The sequence below is a fragment of the Elephantulus edwardii genome, unplaced genomic scaffold, assembly GCF_000299155.1.
Source record: "Elephantulus edwardii isolate Elephantulus edwardi_28Jun2011 unplaced genomic scaffold, EleEdw1.0 scaffold00008, whole genome shotgun sequence".
NCBI classification, from domain to species: Eukaryota; Metazoa; Chordata; class Mammalia; order Macroscelidea; family Macroscelididae; genus Elephantulus; species Elephantulus edwardii.
The window spans coordinates 359,397-378,882 of NW_006399758.1; the positions used below are offsets into that span (position 1 = coordinate 359,397).

Genomic DNA, 19,486 nt, shown 5'->3' on the forward strand with positions numbered 1-19,486 from the left:
CAGCAGTCAAGATATTAAAAAATAAGTTTCATTAAGCACATTTTCTGTCAAGCTCTTTATAATGCTAAAGAGCAGAGATGTCACTTTAAAGTATGGTTGATCAAATCCAGGTTATTTCACTTGATTCATGTGCATATAAAAGTTGCTAAAGAGGGAACTGTGGTGGCCTAGTGGCAAGAAGCTGAACTGCAATCCCTGAGATACGTGGTTCAAATCTTCCAGAAGCTCTGCTGGAGAAGGAGGGACAATCTCTTCCTGTACCAGTCAGATCCGATTTGATGGTACACACACTAATAATAATAAAATAAAATTTTTTTTAAAAGTTGCTAAAGAATAAGGAAAATGAAATAAAAATTGATGCCTTTGAGTTGTGCTGACAAAGCGTATACCAAAGGGGGTGGGGAGGAATCTGTTTTGGAGGAAGTGCCATGAGAGTGTTTCTTAGAGGCATGCTGTCAGAAAGGGCCGACCCCTGGGGAAACATCATGCTTGAATGAAAGAGAGGACAAGATGGACTCAGAATGACTGGAACAGCCTTTATTCTGAGCCTGAGGATGGTGCAGGAGAGGGCAGGCTTTCTGTCTGATGTACACAGGATCACTATGAATCTGAAACCAACAAGAAAAATGTGCAATGAAAATTGTAAAATGCTGCTGAAAGAAATAAAAGAAATTTAAATAAATGGAAACTGAAAGAACTAAATAACAAATTCAGGCCTTGAGTTTCAATACTGAGAGATGTTCTGGGCAAAATCTCAAATGAACCAGGACGAATCAAAAGAAAATGGAGGGGATACGTGCCAAAAAGAATTAGTCAGTACTGAAATATGGAGGTCCCATATGAACAAGAGTAATAAAGGAAGAGGTTCAGACAACACTGATAATGTTGGCAAACATTAAGTCGCCAGGAATAGGTGCAATGCCAGTTGGCATGTTTCAGCTAACAGATGCAACCCTGGATGTGTTCACCAGACTATGCCAGGAAATTTGGAGGTTGGCATGTTTCAGCTAACAGATGCAACCCTGGATGTGTTCACCAGGCTATGCCAGGAAATTTGGAGGACAGCTGCCTGGCCGACGGACTGGAGGAGATCCATGTTTGTCCCCATTCCAAAGAAAGGGGATCCAGTGGAATGTGGAAATTATTGAACAATATCATTAATATCACATGCAAGCAAAATAGTACTGAAGATCATTTTTTAAAAATGGCTATAACGGTTCATTGACGGAGAACTTCCAGAAGTTCAAGCTGGGTTTAGAAGAGGCTGTGGCACCAGGGATATCATTGCTGATGTAGGATAGATCCTGGCTGAAAGCAGAGAATATCAGAATAAGATCTATTTGTGTTTTATTGACTATGCAAACACATTTGACTATGTAAATAGAAACAAAACTTGGCTAACATTGAGAAGAATGATCAGGGCGCTTATTATGTTCATATGAAACCTATACCTAGACCAAGAAACTGTTGTCCAAACCTTAAGGTAACACTGCATGGTTTAAAATTAAGAAAAGTAAGAGAAAAAAAATAATAAAATTAAGACAGGTGTGCATCAGGGTTCTTTCTTTCTGTGTATTCTTTCTCTATACCTATTCAGCCTGTATGCTGAGCAAATCATTCAGACTGGACTCTATGAATAAGAATGTGGCATCAGGATCAGAGGAAGACTCATTAACCACCCGAATTATTCAGATGACACAACTTTGCTTGCTGAAAATGAGAAGGACTTAAAGTGCTTGCTACAAAGAACAACTACTACAACTTTCAATATCTCAACATCAGGAAGACAAAAATAAAAAAGTTGAACATACTGGGGAGTATGGAGGGGTAGGAAGCCAAAATTGGCAGGGCTGAGAACTTGGGAATCACTAGCCTAAAGGCATGAGGCTGAGATGCCTGTGTGCACATTTTGTGAGCTGTCTTGACTGGATTCTATTATTAATCTTGATTATAACCTTTTGACTCCACCCACCTCCCCCCAAAAAAAGTTGAACGTAGAAACTCCATATTTCCCAGCTATTCTTCTACTAGGAATATGTTGTTGTTGTTCTTGTTGATGATGTTGTTGTTGAGTGCCATCAAGTCAAGTACAACTCATGAACCCCATGAACAAAATATCTGAACCCTGTTCTTCCTCACAATTCCTGACACACGAGAACCCACTGAAGCAGTCATCGTAACAGTCCACCTGGTCAAGGGTCTTCCTCGCCTTTGCCAACTCTGTGCTCATCCCAGCATCATATCCCTCTCAAAGGAACAGCCCCTCGAAGCAACATGCCCAAAATATAACTCAAGGAAATTAGATCTGAGACACAAATGCAGATTTGTACATCCATGTTCTTAGCAGCACTATTCAACATCTCAAGAACATGGAAACAGCCCATATTCAACAACTGAATGGATTGAGGAAGTGTGGTACATTCACACAATGAAACACTATGCAGCACTCAGGAGCAACAATTTCAAAAAAATACTTCATCATTTGGGAGAAAATGGAGAGCATTGTACTGAACTAACTCAGTCTCATAAGGACAAATACTGCAAAAGGCCATTACTGTAAAACTAGAAGGATAACTAGTAAAACATGTATGGGGGCCCAAGAGGGGAAGGAGTGGGAGCAGAAAGGTGAGGATGGGTAGGGACAAAACTAAAAGGTTACACAGTTTAGTGGGTTGAGGGAAGAGGTGAAAGAAATGTGAAGGATCAGGGTGAAAAGACACAGTAATGATGGGCAAGGTCCAGTGGTGATTAATGCATGAGATTGATTGTATGACTTACAATATGAATGAGGAATAGTCTGAAACACAATGTATACAAATGTTATAAGCAAACCAGTTAAAAAAAATTTTTTTTAAAAAAAGAAGACAAGAATCCTTACCACTGGACTGGTAACCAACATGATGACAGATGGAGAAAACATTGAAATTGTCAACAGTTTTATTTTGCCTGGATCCACAAGCAACATCCTTGATATCAACAGGTAGGAGATCAGGAGGTGTAATGCATTAAAAGTCTGCTGTTGAGACCCCTCCAAATTACTGAAGAGTAGTGATACCAGTTTGAGGACTAAGATATGCCTGATTCAGGCCATGGTCCTTTTAATCACCTGCTATGCATCTGAGAGCTGGACAGTTGAGTAAGGATGACAAAAGAAGAATCGATGCCTTTGGTCTGTGGTGATGGAGAAGAGTACTAAATATCTATCCCATGGACTGCTGAAAGAACAAACCGATAAGTCTTGGAGAAATGCGACCACAGTGATCCTTGGACTCAAGGATGACAGACAAAGCTTCCTCTCACATAATTTGGCTATATTGTTCTTATATGCCATCCTCACAATCTCTGACACACTCAAGCCCATTGCTGCAGTCACTGTGTCAATTCACCCAGTTGCGGGTCCCCTCCTTCACTATCTCTCCACCTTTCTAAGCATTATATCCCTTTGAGAAATAGCCTTTCCTGGCAACATGCCAGGACTGTAGACTTTCCTGGTGCAGTACATCTGATTTCCTGACTGCTGATAAATGGTATATTGATTGTGGATCTAAGTAAGATGAAGTTATTAACAGTTTCAAGCTTTTCTCCATCTATTCTGACGTTGCCTGTTGGTCCAGTGGTGAGAATTTTTGTTTTCTTGATGTTATGATGCAATCAGTATTGAAGCCTGCAGTGTTTGATCTTCTGCAGCAAGTGTTTCAAGTTTTTCCTCACATTCAGCACGTAAAGTTGTATCTGCATAACAAAGGTTATTGATGAGTCTTCCTCCAATCCTGAGGGGCTGTTTCATGGAAAGAGATCTCATACTTGGAAAAGTGGAGAGTAAGTGAAAGATGAAGACCATCAACGAGATGCTTTGACACAGTGACTACAGCAGTGAGCTCAAACATGTCAGAGATGATGAGGATGGCTTCAGGGTAGGTCAGGATTCAGATCTGTACGTAATGTCTCTATGAGTCATACTCTACAACACCCAACAACAATAACAAAAAATAAATTATGTTTGTGCTTATGGATTGTAGACTTAATATTGAGCAATCTCTAGATGCATATTCCTGATCAAAATTCCAACAGCCACCTGTACAGGAGAAGATCAACTATCAGTTCTACATGGAATTGGCAAGAAGCCCCCAATAGCTAAAGCAATTTTTAAAGAGAAGAACAGTGGAGAGGATTCACCCTTCCTTATTTTAAAATCTATTTTATGACCAAAGTTTGTTTTATAGCCAAAATAACAGTAAGCATTTAGATTGTTGTTGTTCTAGTGGAGTAAAATTGAGGGTCCAGTAATGAACTTCAGATAATAAAATGAACTGATTCAGCAAAAGAGGGCTAAGTCCATCCATTCAAATAAAAAAAGACAAAAGATCTTCAATATATGTGTTAAGAACATTGGATTTCCACATGCAAAGACATTAAAACCCCAGCCTCACACCATAATAAAAAACAAGTTCAGATTGGAATAAGGACTGAAATGTAAAAGCTTAAACCCTAGTATTCTTAGAGGAAAATGCAGAATTTTTGTTCTTTTGGAGTGCAGACATTTTAGAGCAACATGGAGATTGCACCCTGAACTCTTGTCCCATGAGAGTATTTACACCTCAGGTGAAAACATCCCCAGAAGTCTGTGAGCAGATTGGGTGCTGCCTCTGGCTTAACAGTGCAGCTCTCTACACACAGCACCTCCATGGCTCTTCTTTTTCTTTTCCTTCTTTTCTCGTTTTTGAGTAAAGATTGGCTGCTGTGAGCATTTTGGTCTTTTAAGATCCATCTGTATGAGATTAAATTGAGACTTCACCTTGAAGTATTGGAACCTCTGAGGACAGTGAGTGTGTGCTGAGGTGGAGCATCTTAATAAAAGAGTGTGAATGATGCACCACTTAGAACATAGTCGGTGCCCCTGAATTGTGCAAGTGAGACTCCTGGAATTGGGTTGTGTTATGCTAGGTATGCTCTCAACAACAAAGATAAAATAAATCTGGAGGACAACCACCTGGCCAACTGATGGAAGAGATCCATATTTATTCCTATTCTAAGAAAAGGTGACCTGAAAGAGTGGAAATTATTGTACAATATCACTAATACCACATGCAAGCAAAATCCTGCTGAAGACTATCCAGAAATGACTGGAACAGCACATTGACAGTGCACTATACACATACTCTCATAATTGCAAACAAAAAGTTTTGTTTGAACTCTCATCCATTTCCAGTGGAAGTGTAAATTGGTACAAAATATTCTGGAAAAATAAAATCTATCAAACTAGGTACAGTTCCCATTTGATCTTCTAGTTCTACTCCTAGGAAAATGATAATAAGATAAATTAAAACATATCCACACAAAAACTTACATATAGTCATGTACTATCCTCCACTGTTCGTATTCCTTTTTCCTACAGATTTTATCTTCTTTAAATTTATGAACTGCAGAAAATATTCTGCAAGTGATAAGAGAACATTTGGATAGTACAGCTAAGAATGCATGGTCTTGATTTTAACTTTTTTTTTTTCCCCCTAGTGATGAATTACGCCTGGGCCACGAGAAAGACCTTGCCTTTTTGGATTATATGGCTGTAGCACGAGGAAGCAAAAATCATAACATTCGTGCTCAAGAAGCAGAGAATGGACTTTCAGAAGAAACTCAAGTGAAGTGCTTGATTGACCAGGCAACAGACCCTAATGTCCTTGGCAGAACTTGGGGGGGATGGGAGCCCTGGATGTGAGGTTTTGGGAGTCAACAGATACAAATTTTAAAAATAAATTGTTAAAACATCTTTCTAAATTGCTTAAAGAATCTCCTAAATTTCCATGTACACTAATCAATGAGCTTGTTATCTGATGTATTAAAGACTACATACATGTTTTAAGATTGACCTATAGCCATTTATTGTTATTCAGACGTTTGTATTTGGAAAGAGATTTGGGATTCTGCACAGAAAGTGATCATATAAATATGGACACTAAGGTTTTATTTCATAAAGAGCAGCATTAAAGCTAAACAATCAGTGTACAGCATTTTTATGCAGTTTTCCCAATTAACTACTAATTAACCATAGTTTTTCATTTGAGTTGTGATATTGCAGGCTCTATTCATTAACTAGGTCACCCATGTCATGGAAGACTCTAGTTTTTAATAACAACCTATCTTATAAATAAAAGCTTATTTTTACTAATTGACTACGAGTCTAGTATTAAGCAATATTTTAGTAGCATTGTTTTTAGTGATAACCTGTCATGTCCAGATTCTCTGGGATCGGCTTTCTTTGGAACAAGCACATATATGAATGTCTTCCAGTTCGTTAGCTAGGTAGCTGTCTTCCAGATTTCATGGCATAGAGAAGTGAGCATGTTTAGCTCTACCAGAAATTAAAACTAGATTTAGAAGAGGAAGCAGAACAAAGGATATCACTGGCGGACATCAGATGTTTCTTTGCTAAAAGGAGAAAATATCAGAAGCATGTTCACCTATGATTATTACGTATGCAAAGGCATTCAGGAGCTGATACAACAATTTGTGTATCACATTAGAAGAATGGCAGTTCCAGAACACTTCATGGTGCTGGTGCAGAACCTTCACATAGACCAAGAAACAGTCAAAGAGAACAAGGAGATGTTGCATAGTTTAAAGTCAGAAAAAGTAAGCATTAAGTATAGATTATATCCAGATTACAGTATGGATGATATCTCAGAGATCCTCACAATTTAAAAATTTGATAAATTTTATTGCCACATATACACAAGTTTTCACCAACGAAAAGCTACCTAATCTTTTGCTAAAGATATTAAGTCTGTGACTGGTGGATAGAGCTATTTACCACCCCAGAAAATCCATCAGCCTAGAGTGAAGGAGACAGAAAAAAGGCAAAAGGAGAGAATGCCGTTTGCCTCTGAGAAGTATACAAGTAGCAAAGAAGCCAAATGAACTAAATTTGTTATTCTCAGAGAAAAGAGCCATCACTAGAGCAACTTCATCAGCAGAATGTTAGAAGGAGCCGGGAACCAATGATTCTGTTTTACTTGGATCCATAATCCATGTTTTTAAAAAAAATTAAAAAGCAACTTCATTGCCATCTAGCCAGACCTGACTCATTGCTGACCCTCCAGTAGGTTTTCAGGAGGCTGGAAATCTCACAGGCAGAGATTGCCTTCTTTGTCGCTTGGAGCACCTAGTGGATTCAAGCCAACAGAGACATGCCACCTTTGAGTTAGCAGTTGTCATGTGCCATCGAGTTGCCTGCGCACAACAGCTCTGAAACCTGTCCTGTCCTGAGCCAGTCTCATCATCTCTGACAGATCTAATCCCATTTCTCCAGTCATTGAGTCAATCCGTCTCATCCAGGGTCTTCCTCTCCTACCCTGTCCTTCCACCCTTCCAAGCATGATGTTCTTCCCCAAGCACTGGCCCCTCCTGGCCACGTGGTGAAAGTATGTGAGACAGAGCTTCAAAATTGTTGCCTCTAGGGAGCAGCTTGATTTCACCCTCTCTAGGACTGACTTGTTTGTTCTCTTGACAATCCACACTATATTCAACACTATTCTCCAGCACCACAACTCAAAGACACAATTCTTACTCTGTGATCCTTAGTCATTGTCCAGCTCTCTGATGCATAGCAAGTAATTGTGAAGATCATAGCCTGTTTCAGACATAACATAGTCTCCAGACTGACATCATAACTCTTCAGTACTCTAGAGAGGTCCCTGACAGCAGATTTTCCCAATGCAGTTCATCTTTTGATTTCCTGACTGTTGGTGCCAAGAGTGTTGACTGTAGAATCAAGCAAGCTGATGTTGTTAACAATATCAATCTCTTCTCAGTCTATTATGAAGCTGCCAGTTGGCCCAGTGGTGAGAATTTTTGTCTTGATGTTTAGCTTCAATCCATATTGAGGACTACAGTCCTTGACCTGCAGCAAGCACTTCAGGTCCTCCTTAGTTTCAACAAGCAAGATTGTGTCATCTGAATAACACAGAATATTTGATGAGTCTTTCTCCAATCCCAATGCCACATTCCTCCTCATAAAGTCTACCCTCCGAGTGATCTGCATATAGATTGAAAAGGTATGGAGACAGACAGGCTGCATCCTTGATGCATACCTTTCCTGATCTTGAACCCTACAGTGTTTCCCTCTTCTGTTCTGAGAACTGGTCCAAGTACAGGTTTCGCATGAGCACAATTAAGTGTTCTGAGATTCCCATTCTCAGCTTAGCCACAATTTGTTGTGATCCACACAAATGCCTTTGCATAGTCAATGAAACACACATTTCCTCTGGTACTCTCTATTTTTGGCCAAGATCCATCTAATGTTGGCTATGATGTCCCTAGTGCCACGGCTTCATTTAAACACAGTCTGCATATTTGGCAGTTCTCTGCTGATGTACTGTTCCAGTCAGTTTTGGATAATCTTCAGATATTGCTTGTGTGTAATATTAATTATATTGTTCGATTATTTCCACTCTGTTGGGTCACCTTTTTTTTGGAATGGGAATAACTATCGATCTCTTCCAATTGGTCAGGTAGTTGTCCTACAGATTTCTTTGCATAACCTGGTGAGTGTGTCCATGGCAGCATCTGTTTGCTGAAATATGTCAGTTGGTATTCCATCAATTCCTGGGACCTTGTTTTTTGCCAGTTCCTTCAGCTTGAACTTCCTCCTTCATCACCATTGCCTCTTGATTATATGTTGTTTCATAAAATACTTCTGTGTTGGCCAATTTTTTTCTCCACTTATCATGAAAAACTTAGACAAAATCCAAGGTATCAAGCATTTCTTTTTACTTAGATTCATAATCAAGAGACATTTTTTTTCAATGTTTTTAGCAATGTTATTCACCATCGCAAGACAATGGAAACAGCCCAAATGCCCAAACACAATCAAAAGGACTGGGAAATCATGGTATATGCACATGATGGAATAGTATGTTGCAAGCAGAAGCAATGCTTCTGTACATCACTACTACTTGGAAGGGACTGGACTCAGTCCCATAAGGACAAATACTTTATAAGACCATTGTTGTAGATACAGATAATAAAACATGTATGAGGCTTTAAGTAGGGGAAGGGGAAAACAGAGGGTCGAGGATGAGGGGGCAATCATAGGGTTGCACAATTTGATGGGTCAAGAGAGGGATGGGTTAAGGAAATGGAAAAGATCCAATGTAAAAACGTGTACAAACAAACTTTTTAAGGAAACCAATTAAAAAAAAATCAACTCAAGATGGATAAAACATCTAGGGCTAAAGCTTCAAATCATAATGATCATAAAAGATAAAATGGATCAAACTTAGAAGGTCTGTTACTGCTGATGTTATATGCTGTTGATAATTATTTTTACTAATTTTAATGAACATTTACAGAGATTTTGGATTTCCTTTGATTCATTGTTGCACTTTTCTCCCTACCCACTCCTCCTCTCCAGTTCACTATTCTCTTTGAAAAGAAAAAAGAATAATTCCTTCAATAGTATACAATTCCACCCCACCCCCAGCCCCCAAGTACACTCCACTATGCAACCTTCATTCTGGACTCTGTCATAATCATAATACCCAATCATATATCGCCTTTAACCTTTTCTTTCCCTCATCTGTTTCAATACATTATACATAATTTATCCAGTTTTTCTCAGTCTTACCCCAACCCAGCAGTTTTTTCCACAGATGTAATCGATCTGATACCTGTGTAGACCATCAGGTAAAGTCCAAGTGTATAGTCATTGTGTGTGTTTCTTATAAAAGGTATTTGTAATGATTAGGTCTTTGATTGTACAGAAGTCTATCATTTTTGTCTCCAGCCTCATTTCTATCACCAAGTCCATGCTTTCCAAGTATTGATACTTCTTCCTTGTTCCCAACTTGTGCATTCCAGCCACTCATTATCATCACAAGAAACTGTGTTTCAAGGGATATTGCTGCTGTTGGAGGGATCTTGGCTGAAAGCAGAAAATACCACAAAAATGCTTACTTGATGTTTTATTAACTATGCAAAGCCACTTGACTGTGTGGGTCATAACAAATTATGGATAACATTGAGGAAACTTAGAATCCCAGAACACTTAATTGTGCTCATATGAAATATATATATATAATATACATATGAAATACATATATAGAGAGAAAAATATATATCTATATATGAAATACGTATACATATATAGAGAGAAAGAGAGAGAGACTTGTGTACCATCAATTCAGAACCGACCCATAGTGACCCTCCAGGGGGTTTTCAGAGGGGGTTAATCACACGGGAGGAGAGTGCCCATCCTCCTCCTGTGGAGTGGCTGGTGGCCTCAAACTGTTCGGGTTAGAGCAAAGGAACACTGCATGGTTTAAAATAGTAAAGATGTGTATCAGGGTTGTAGCCTGTCTCCAAGCCTGTGCACTCGGGATGCTAAGCAAATAATTGAAGAAAGTGGACTATATAAAAAAGTGGCCTCAGGGTTGGAGGAAGACTCATCACCAGCGTACTTTGTGCAGATGCCACCACCTTAATTGCAGAAAATGAAGAAAACTTGAAACTCTTACTACAGCAAAGTACTACAGCTCTTGATAAGGGTTACATCTCAACATCCAGAAAACAAAAATCTTTACCAGGGACCACACCATGATAGATGGAGTGAAAAGTGAGGTTGTGAAGAATGTCATTTTTCTTCAATCCACAATCTATTTCCATGATAGCAATAGTCAAGAAATCAAAATATGTGTCATATTGTGAAAATGTGCTGTCAGAGACCTCTCTAAAATGTTAAAGAGCAAGGATGTGTGTTTAAAGACTAAGGTGCACCGGATCCAAGCCACAGTATTTTCATTTGCTACCTGTCCATCTGAAAGTTAGATAGTGATTAAAGAATACAGAAATGGAGTGGATGCCTGTGAACTGTGGTGTTGGCCAAGACGATTTCTTGTGTCCTGCTGGTGGAGTCGTCTCCATGGAGTCACATACAGCCAACCTACAGGTGGTACCTCTCTGGTGGTTCAGATCTACCAGAAGTTCCAAGGAATACAGATGAAGACAATCTTCTCCAGTTTATAGCCTCAGAAAAATGGCTGGAGGGTCAGCGAATAAATAGTTGGGGCCAGCTTGACACCAATGACTGACTTTTTTTAGTATTTCTTGTGAAGCAGGTCTACTTCCTCAGTTTCTATTTACTTGGAGTTGCCTTAATTTCTCCATTTTTGAAGGTTAGATTTGCTGAGTATGGAATTATGTTTTTGTTGGGTGTCTCAAGTCAAGTATGACTCATAGCAACACTAATAACAACAGATCTGAGCACTGTCCATTCTTGTGCCACCTTCATCATCCCTCACACATTCTAGTCCATTGCTGCAGTCACTGTGTCAACCTAGTTGAAAGTCTTCCTCTCCTTCACCATCCCCCACATTTCCAAGCATGATGTCTCTCTCCAAGGAATAGCCTCTCCAAGCAACATCACAAAAGTATGTGAGATAAAACTATCATCCTAGCTGCCAAGGAGCACTCTGGCTGCATCTTCTCCAAGACTTATCTGTTCTTTTGGCAATCCTTGGGATATTCTGTATTCTTCAACATCATAGTTCAAAGGCAACAATTCTGCTGTCATCCTTATTCATTGTCCAGCTCTCAATAGCACAGCAAATGGTTGAAAAGACCATGACCTGGTTCAGGCTTATGTTAGTCCTCAAACTGACATCATTGCTCCTCAGTAATTTGGAAAGGTCCTTGACTACAGATTTTCCCAGGGCAATTTGTCTCCTTATTGCTGATGGCAAGCATATTGATTGTAGATCCAGTTCAAGCCAGTTTCAATCTTTTCTGCATCTATCATGATGCCACCTCTTGGCCCATTGGTAAGAATTTTTGTTTTCTTGATGTTGGGATGCAATCCATATTAAAGGATGCAATGTTTGATCTTCTGCAGCAAGTGTTTCAAGTCCTCCTCAGTTTGAGCAAGCAAGGTTGTGTCATTTGCATAATGCAGGTTGTTGATGAGTCTTCCTTCAGTCCTGATGCCACATTCACATGTAGGTTGACAATGTTTTGCCTTTTAGCACTTTTAATTTTTTTATATTGTGATTTTAATGAGTTTGCAGAAAATTTGGATTTTTTCATTCATTCATTATTGTACAATATCCTCCCTCTCCCTTTCCACGCCCCAGTCCACTTTGCAATGCACCACTTATTCTGAACTATTGTCATACATATAATGACTAATCATATATTCCTTTTAAACAGTTATTTCCTTCATCTGTTTCAATTCAGTGATCATTATGAATCCTCTCTTATTCTAGTTTCCCCAAACCCCTCATATACGTCCTATTTTATAACCATGGTATTATGCAGTATTTGTCCTTTTGTGACTGAGACATTTCACTTAGTATAATGTCCTCCAGGATCACCCATTTTGTGGAATGTTTTAGAAGTTCTTTGTTTTCAGTGCTGCATAGTATTCCATTGTGTGAATACTCCATAGTTTTCTCTCCATGCATTTGTTGATGGGCACTAGGGTTGCTTCCATCTCTTTGCTATTGTGAATAATGCCGCAATAAACATGAGTATGCATACATCTGTTTGATGTGTGTGTTTAGGGTATATTCCCAGTAATTGAACTTCTGGGTCAAATGTTTTACCACTTTTTCTAAGGATTGAGTTGCTCCCCTCTCCCCAATACATGTGTGTAATGATATAATCTGTAAACTGTATAATATCTTCAACGATGTGATAAACCAAATTTTGTAAAAGGATTAAGTAAGGGTGGGATGCAGCACTTCTTAAACCCATCACAGCCCTGACCTAGTGTATGAGACACTTTCCTAGGGAGAAACCTCTAGCATCTTTCATGTATGTATGATTAAGAGGAAAGACTTTGGTACCACAAGGAAAGAACTCTTACATGTTGGATGCATGCTTCTGAGCTCAGTTTCCCACATCAGGGAGCTCTGGGCACCTGGAAAGGCCAGGACACATGACACCCTCCAGAGAACACCAGGCTTACAGATTTCCTCTAGAACTGACAAGAAGAACCATGTCTGGTTCTCTTTTGAAAAAGAAATTGACACTTGGTAGTGAGGAGTAGTCACTACACAGATCTTAGAGAGGACACAAGGACAAGTGTGCCTGTCACCAGCTATCCACTGGTGTGGGGACTGCTGCCAACCTGGGTTTCCACATAACAATGCAGCTACTCAGAATGGTCAGGGCACAGTTTACTGTTCTCAGTTCTGTCTGTCTCCTTATATGTTTTCCATAGGATTTTCCCTTTAGTCTGTGTTTGAAATACTTGGTTTTTCTTTTAAAATACAGGGTTCCAGGATTATCATCATTTCTGTAGGGTTAGAGTTAGGGTTTTGTGGTGTCTTTGCTGCAGATGCTTGAACTTCTGTGTCTATTTGGCCATCTTACCCTCTATTTTAGCTTAAAAGTCCATGTGACCAAACTTTTACTTGATTTCATTGAGCCTGAAGTGAAAGCTTAGTCTCTTAGGCCTTTTCTCAGCATAAAGTGTATCTGAGCCTATGTGGCCTTCTCATTTCACTAGTATCCACATAGCTCCTTGCCTAACCTCATTTTTCCATCTGTCTATTGCTTGCCCTATTTTTAAAAAGGTAGTTGCACCTACAATCAGGGAAGACTAAAACAGATGAATGAGACCTTCTAAGAATCAAATCCCTGTGCACATCAAGAAACTTCAAGAAACAACAGGATAAAAAGAAAACTCACAGACTGGGAAAAATATTTGGCAATGACATATCTGATAATGGACTCATCTAAAATTTATGTAACACTCTAGCACCTTATCAAGAAAAAGGTAAACAACCCAGTCACAAAATGCGCACAGAATATGGACAGACACATCATCAAAGAAGGCATTCAGATGAAAAATGAACATGAAGAAATGTTCAAAATCCCTAGATATCAGAGATGCAAATCAAAGCAACTATATCATCTCACCCCAGTAACAACAGCAAAGTTCAAGAGAGCGGCAAACAACAAATGCTGGTGAGGTTGTGGAGAGATTGGAACCTTTATTCACTGCTGGTGGGAGTGTAAAATGGTGCAACCGCTGTGGAAAGCAGTCTGGTGCTTTCTCAAAAAGTTGGAAATAGAAATACTATTTGACTCAGCAATACCACTACAAGGAATATATCAAAAAGAAACTAAAGCTGCCACCCAATAATGAATATTTTAAAAAAAAAAGAAAATGAACTCGGGTAGGAGGAGGGAGGAAAATATACAACAATGAATGAATGAAACATCCAACTTTTCTATAAACTTTTGTTTAAAAATTTTTATTTGATAAATAAATCATTGAATGTACAAAATTTGATAATTCTTGTTCATCCTGTTTCCAGCCTCATTTCTATCACCAAGTTCATACTTCCCAACTAACTTCTCCATTCCAATCAGCAATTATAGTAATCTATCTTGATTGTATTTTGGTCAATTTGAACTGCAAAATTTTATAAAAATATTCAGTTTCCTTCTCTTGAATATTAGCTGTTAGTGAATAATACCTATTAACAAGTCTGCCATGATGCATATGGGTAATATATACTATCACAACATTGTGTTTCAGGATAGAACTTGAAATAGTCTTTTTAACTATGAATGCAACACCATGGTTACTCTGTTTTTCAATCCCAGAACAGTATTCTATGTGACTATGATTCAGTCACCAATTCCCACCCATCTCATCTAATCTCTAGAATGTCAATATGTATGCTCTCTGTTTAATTTTTCACAATTTTTAGTTTTCCAACATTCATACTACATATATCCCATGTTCCAACTATCATGATGATGATGTTGTTAGATGCCATCAAGTCACTACAAACTCATAGCAACCCTATGAACAAAAGATCTGAACCTGTCTTATCTGAAGCCTCCTCACACACTTAAGTCCATTGTAGCAGACATCATGTCAATCCGTCTAGTTGAAGGTCTTCCTCTCTCCTGAGCGTCATGAATATCAGTGAATAGCCCCTCCTAGCAGCAAGCCTGAAGTGTGTGAGGTGAAGCTTTACCATCTTTGCCTCCAAAGAACACGCTGTCTGAACTTTCTCCAAGATATACTTGTTTGTTCTTTTGGCAGTCCATGGGATGTTTGGTACTCTTCTCCAACCCCACAGCTCAAAGGCATCAATTCTTCTGCCGTCCTTATGCATTGTCCCCTCTCAGATGCACAACAAGTGTTCACAAAGCACCATAGTCCTCAAGCTAACAACATTAGTCATAAAGAATTTGGAGAGGTTCCCTAACTGCAGACTTTCTCAGTGCAATACTTCTTCTAATTTCTTGACTCCTGACACCTACGGTGTTAATTGTAGATCCAAATAAGATGAAGTTAACTGACATATTCAATCTTTGCTCCATCTGCCATTATGTTGTATATGGTCCAGTGTAAGAATCTTTGTGTTCTTCACATCAAGATCTGTTTCCCCCCCTTTTGATCTTCCTTATTTATTGTCCAACATTCTGATGCATAGGAAGCAATTGAGACTACCATGGCTTGGATCACGTACAACTAATATTTAAGCATTAATAATTTTTTAACTTTTTTTAAAATAAAATTTTTACTTTATACTGGTTTGCTTACAAAGTTCGTATACGTTGTTTTTCACAACAGATCGTCCCCAATTCCTTTATCCACCACTCCCTTTACCTGTCAAATAGGACAACACTGTGATTACCCCCTGCCCATCCTCACTCCTTTGCTCCTATGAGAATAAGTCCATATTGCCCCTTCTACCAGCAGCAATATGGCGATGGTGATGAAGGAGGAGGTTCAGGCTGCTCTGAAGAAACTGGCAAGAACAAGGCTTTAGGAATTTATGGAATACCAGTTGACATATTTCAACAAACAGTTTCTGCCAACTACCTGGAAGAGATCCATATTTATTCCTACTTTTTTTAAAAAAGGTGAGCTGACAGGGTGTGAAAATTATAGAACAATATCACTAATATTACACACAAGTAAAATCTTGCTCAAGATTATCCAGAAATGGCTGGAACAAAACAGCAAAAGAGAACTACAAGCTGAGTTTAGAAGAGGTTGTAGCAGGAGAGAAATTGTCGCCAATGTCAGATGGATCTTGGGAAAAAGCAAAGAGTACCAGAGGAAGATCTACCTGTATTTCATTCATGCAAAGACATTTGACTATGTGGATCACAACAAATTGTGGTTAACCTTGAGGAATTCCAGAACACTTGATTGTGAAACCTGTATTTGGACCAGAAAGCAGAACAGAGCAAGGAAACACTGCATGGTTCAAAATCAGGAAGGGAATGCATCAGGGATGCATCCTGTCTCCATATCTTTTCAAGCTATATGCATAACATTATTCGGAAGGCTGGGCTTTATGAGGAGGAATGTGGCATCAGGTTGGAGGAAGACTCATCAACAACCTCTGTTATGCAGATGACACAACCTTGCTTGCTGAAACTGAGGAGGACCTGAAACACTTGCTGCAGAGGTCAAGGACTACAGCCTTCAACATGGATTAAAGCTCAACATCAAGAAGACAAAGATTTTGACCACTGTACTAATTGGCAGCACAATGATAGAGAAGAGATTGAGTTTGTTAACAATTACAGCTTGCTGGCTCAACAATCTACACTCTTGGCACCAGAAGTCAGAAATCAAAAGACAAATTGCATTGGGAAAATGTGTTGTCAGGAACCGCTCTAGAGTACTGAGAAGAAATTATGTCAGTCTAGAGACTAAGGTGCATGCCTTATCCATGCATGGTCTTTGCAATTACTTTTTATGCATCAGAGAGCTGGACAATGACTAAGGATGACAGAAGAAGAATTGATGCCTTCAAATTGTGGTGCTGGAGAAGAATCTTGGACATACCATGGACCACCAAGAAAATAGGTCTGTCTTGAGAGAGTTTCTCCTTAGAGGCTAGGATTTTGAAGCTCCATCTGACATATTTTGGGCATGAGGCCAGGAGGGACTTGTTCTTGGAGAAGAACATCATGCTCGCATGGGTGGAGGGACAGTGCAGGAGAGGAAGACCCTGGATAAGATGGATTGATACAGACTCTGGAGCAATGGGGGTTGCTCTATTGGAGTCAGTGATACTGACTCAGCACAGGGAAGGCTGCAGAGCTGCTGTACCGAGGGTTGCTATGAGTTGCAGGCTCCTCAACAGCACATAACAACAACAGAACTTCTAGTTACCTTTTGATAATTCATTTAATGTCTGATCAATGAATGAATCTGCATCCTACTTTATATTTGTCTTAGAGTTGGTGATAAAGAGGTATCATGGTTTATTATGTACTTTTCAACAATTAAAAAAACACACACACACACACACACAAAAACCCTAACTCATCTTTGCCCAGTTTTCATTGGCTCCAACAAGAGGTTTCTGGCCAACCAAAACACTCCAGAGCTGAACTCCATCCAACACAGAAAAGGACTCACCCCTCCAAGCCACACAAGACTGGGTGAAGAGGGCAGACTCTCTAAGATGGGCTTTCTTGTTTTGGTTGATGGTCAGTGTGGAAAGTTTGGAGTTGGTTTCTTGGTTTTGTTTTGGTTTTTTGTTCTTGGGTTGTTTTTTTTTAATTGAAGCCTCTTATTCAGAGTCAACAAGACCCTCCTGGAGGACCCTTGTATTTAAAAGTTGCACCCGAGGGACTATATTTTAATCTCGTTACTATATTTTGGAGGAACATTTTTCTAAGTCATACAGCACTCTTTTGTCAATTTGCTGTGCTAAGGTTATCTGGGTTTGCTGTGACACTGAACCTTGTGCCATTTGGGTGTCAGAATGCCATAATGTTTACTCATGGTAGAGTAACCCAGTTTGGTGGAGCTCCCAGTTTAAGACAGGTTTGGAAGCAGGAATGGCATCCACTTCGTAAACCACATGCCTCTGGAAACTCCATGAACCTGGAGAAACGAGAGTTATATAAAGGCCTCAGGACTTTTGTTCATTGGATCTCTACCAGTTGTGTGTGACTCTACAATCAACAACATCATCTTTGCCCCACAGCGCCACTCTGGATTTGAACTGCTGACCTAACATGCCACCAAAGCGCCTTCCTTGGCATATTCGTTGTTGTTAAGTATTATCGAGTCAGCTATGACTCACAGTGACCCTGTGAACACCAGTCTCAACTCTGGCCTAACCTGCACCAACGTCATGGTCTCTGTCATGTTCAAGCCCATTGTTACAGTCACTGTGTCAACCCTCTTTTGCTGACCCTGGGCCTTTCGCAGCATATAATTTATTATACAAGGAATGGTGCCTCTTCCTAATAGGCACAGTGCACATGAGAAGATGTTTCACCTTCCTTGCCTCTAAGGAGCACCCTGGTTGTGTTTCCTGCAAGGCCTATTTGTTCTTTTGGCATTTCATGTTACGTTCAAAACTCCTTACCAACATCACAAGTCAGAGCTATTCTTCTTCCATTCACTGTCTAACTCTCTTTATTCATTGCCCAACTCTCAAATGCAGAGGAGCTGCAATAACCATGACCTGGATCAGGGGCACCTTCGCCTTTAAACTGATAATCTTGTTTGTTAGCACTCTGGAGAGCTCACTGACAGCAGTTATTCTCAATGTAGCACATCTTCTGAGGTCTTGACTGCTATTGCCAGTGGTGTTGATTATGGGTCCATGTAAAATTAAATTCTTGAAAACTTCAGTTATTTTTCAAATTCACCAGATGCTTTGCTGGAGAAGGAGGGGCAATCTCCTCCTGTGCCACTTGGATCCAATTCGACGGCACACAAGGAAAACAAAACAAAAACCACTTCAGTTTTCTTTCTACCAACCTGATGTTTCCTGTTATTCCAGTGGTGAAGTGTTTATTTTCTTGATGTTGAGATGTAACTCATATTGAAAGCTGTAGTCTTTGACCTGCAGCAAGTGCTTCAAGTCTTCATTTTCTGCAAGCAAAATTTTGTCATCTGCGTAACACAGGTTGTTGATGAAACTTCTTCCACTCCTGGTGCCATATTCTCCTTCATGAAGTCTAACTTCTTGAACAATTTTCTCAAGATACAGATTGAAAAGGTTTGAGAAAGGATACAACCCTGAGGTTTATGATTTAAAAACCTAAAAGGTTTAGTAAGGAAGTGGAAACAACCCAAATGTCCATCAGCAAATGAATGGGTTGAGAAACAGTGGTACATTCACATGATGGACTACTATGCAGCACTCAGAAGCAACAATTTTGTAAAATACTATAGAATATGGGAGAGGCTAGAAAGCATTGGGCTGAGTAAACGCAGTCTCATAAAGACAAATATTGCATAAAACTATTATTGTAAAAACAGAAGGATAACTAGTAAATGTGTACAAAAGTCCAAAGGGAGAAAAGGAGAAGGGCACTGGGGCTGAGAGTGGGAAGGAGGGAAGTCACAGGGTCACACAATTTGGTGCGCAGAGGGAGGAGAGGTGAATGAAGTTGTGCCAAGAAATCTGGAGAACAACCACTTGGCCAACTGACTGGAAGAGATCTATATTTGTTCCCATTCCAAAGAAAGGTGACCCAACTG

General features: G+C 39.5%; 1 protein-coding gene across 2 annotated transcripts in view; it reads left to right on the forward strand.

Annotated features, from left to right (window-relative positions):
• LOC102847508 (DNA-dependent protein kinase catalytic subunit-like) overlaps window positions 1-5,719 on the forward strand; it is a 309,905-nt gene extending 304,186 nt beyond the window's left edge. For both annotated transcript variants that reach the window (XM_006880417.1, XM_006880418.1), the window contains one exon: window positions 5,515-5,719. In XM_006880417.1, coding sequence (XP_006880479.1) covers window positions 5,515-5,719 — 205 coding nt within the window. The remainder of the gene's footprint in view (window positions 1-5,514) is intronic.
• The last annotated feature ends 13,767 nt before the right edge of the window (window positions 5,720-19,486 follow it).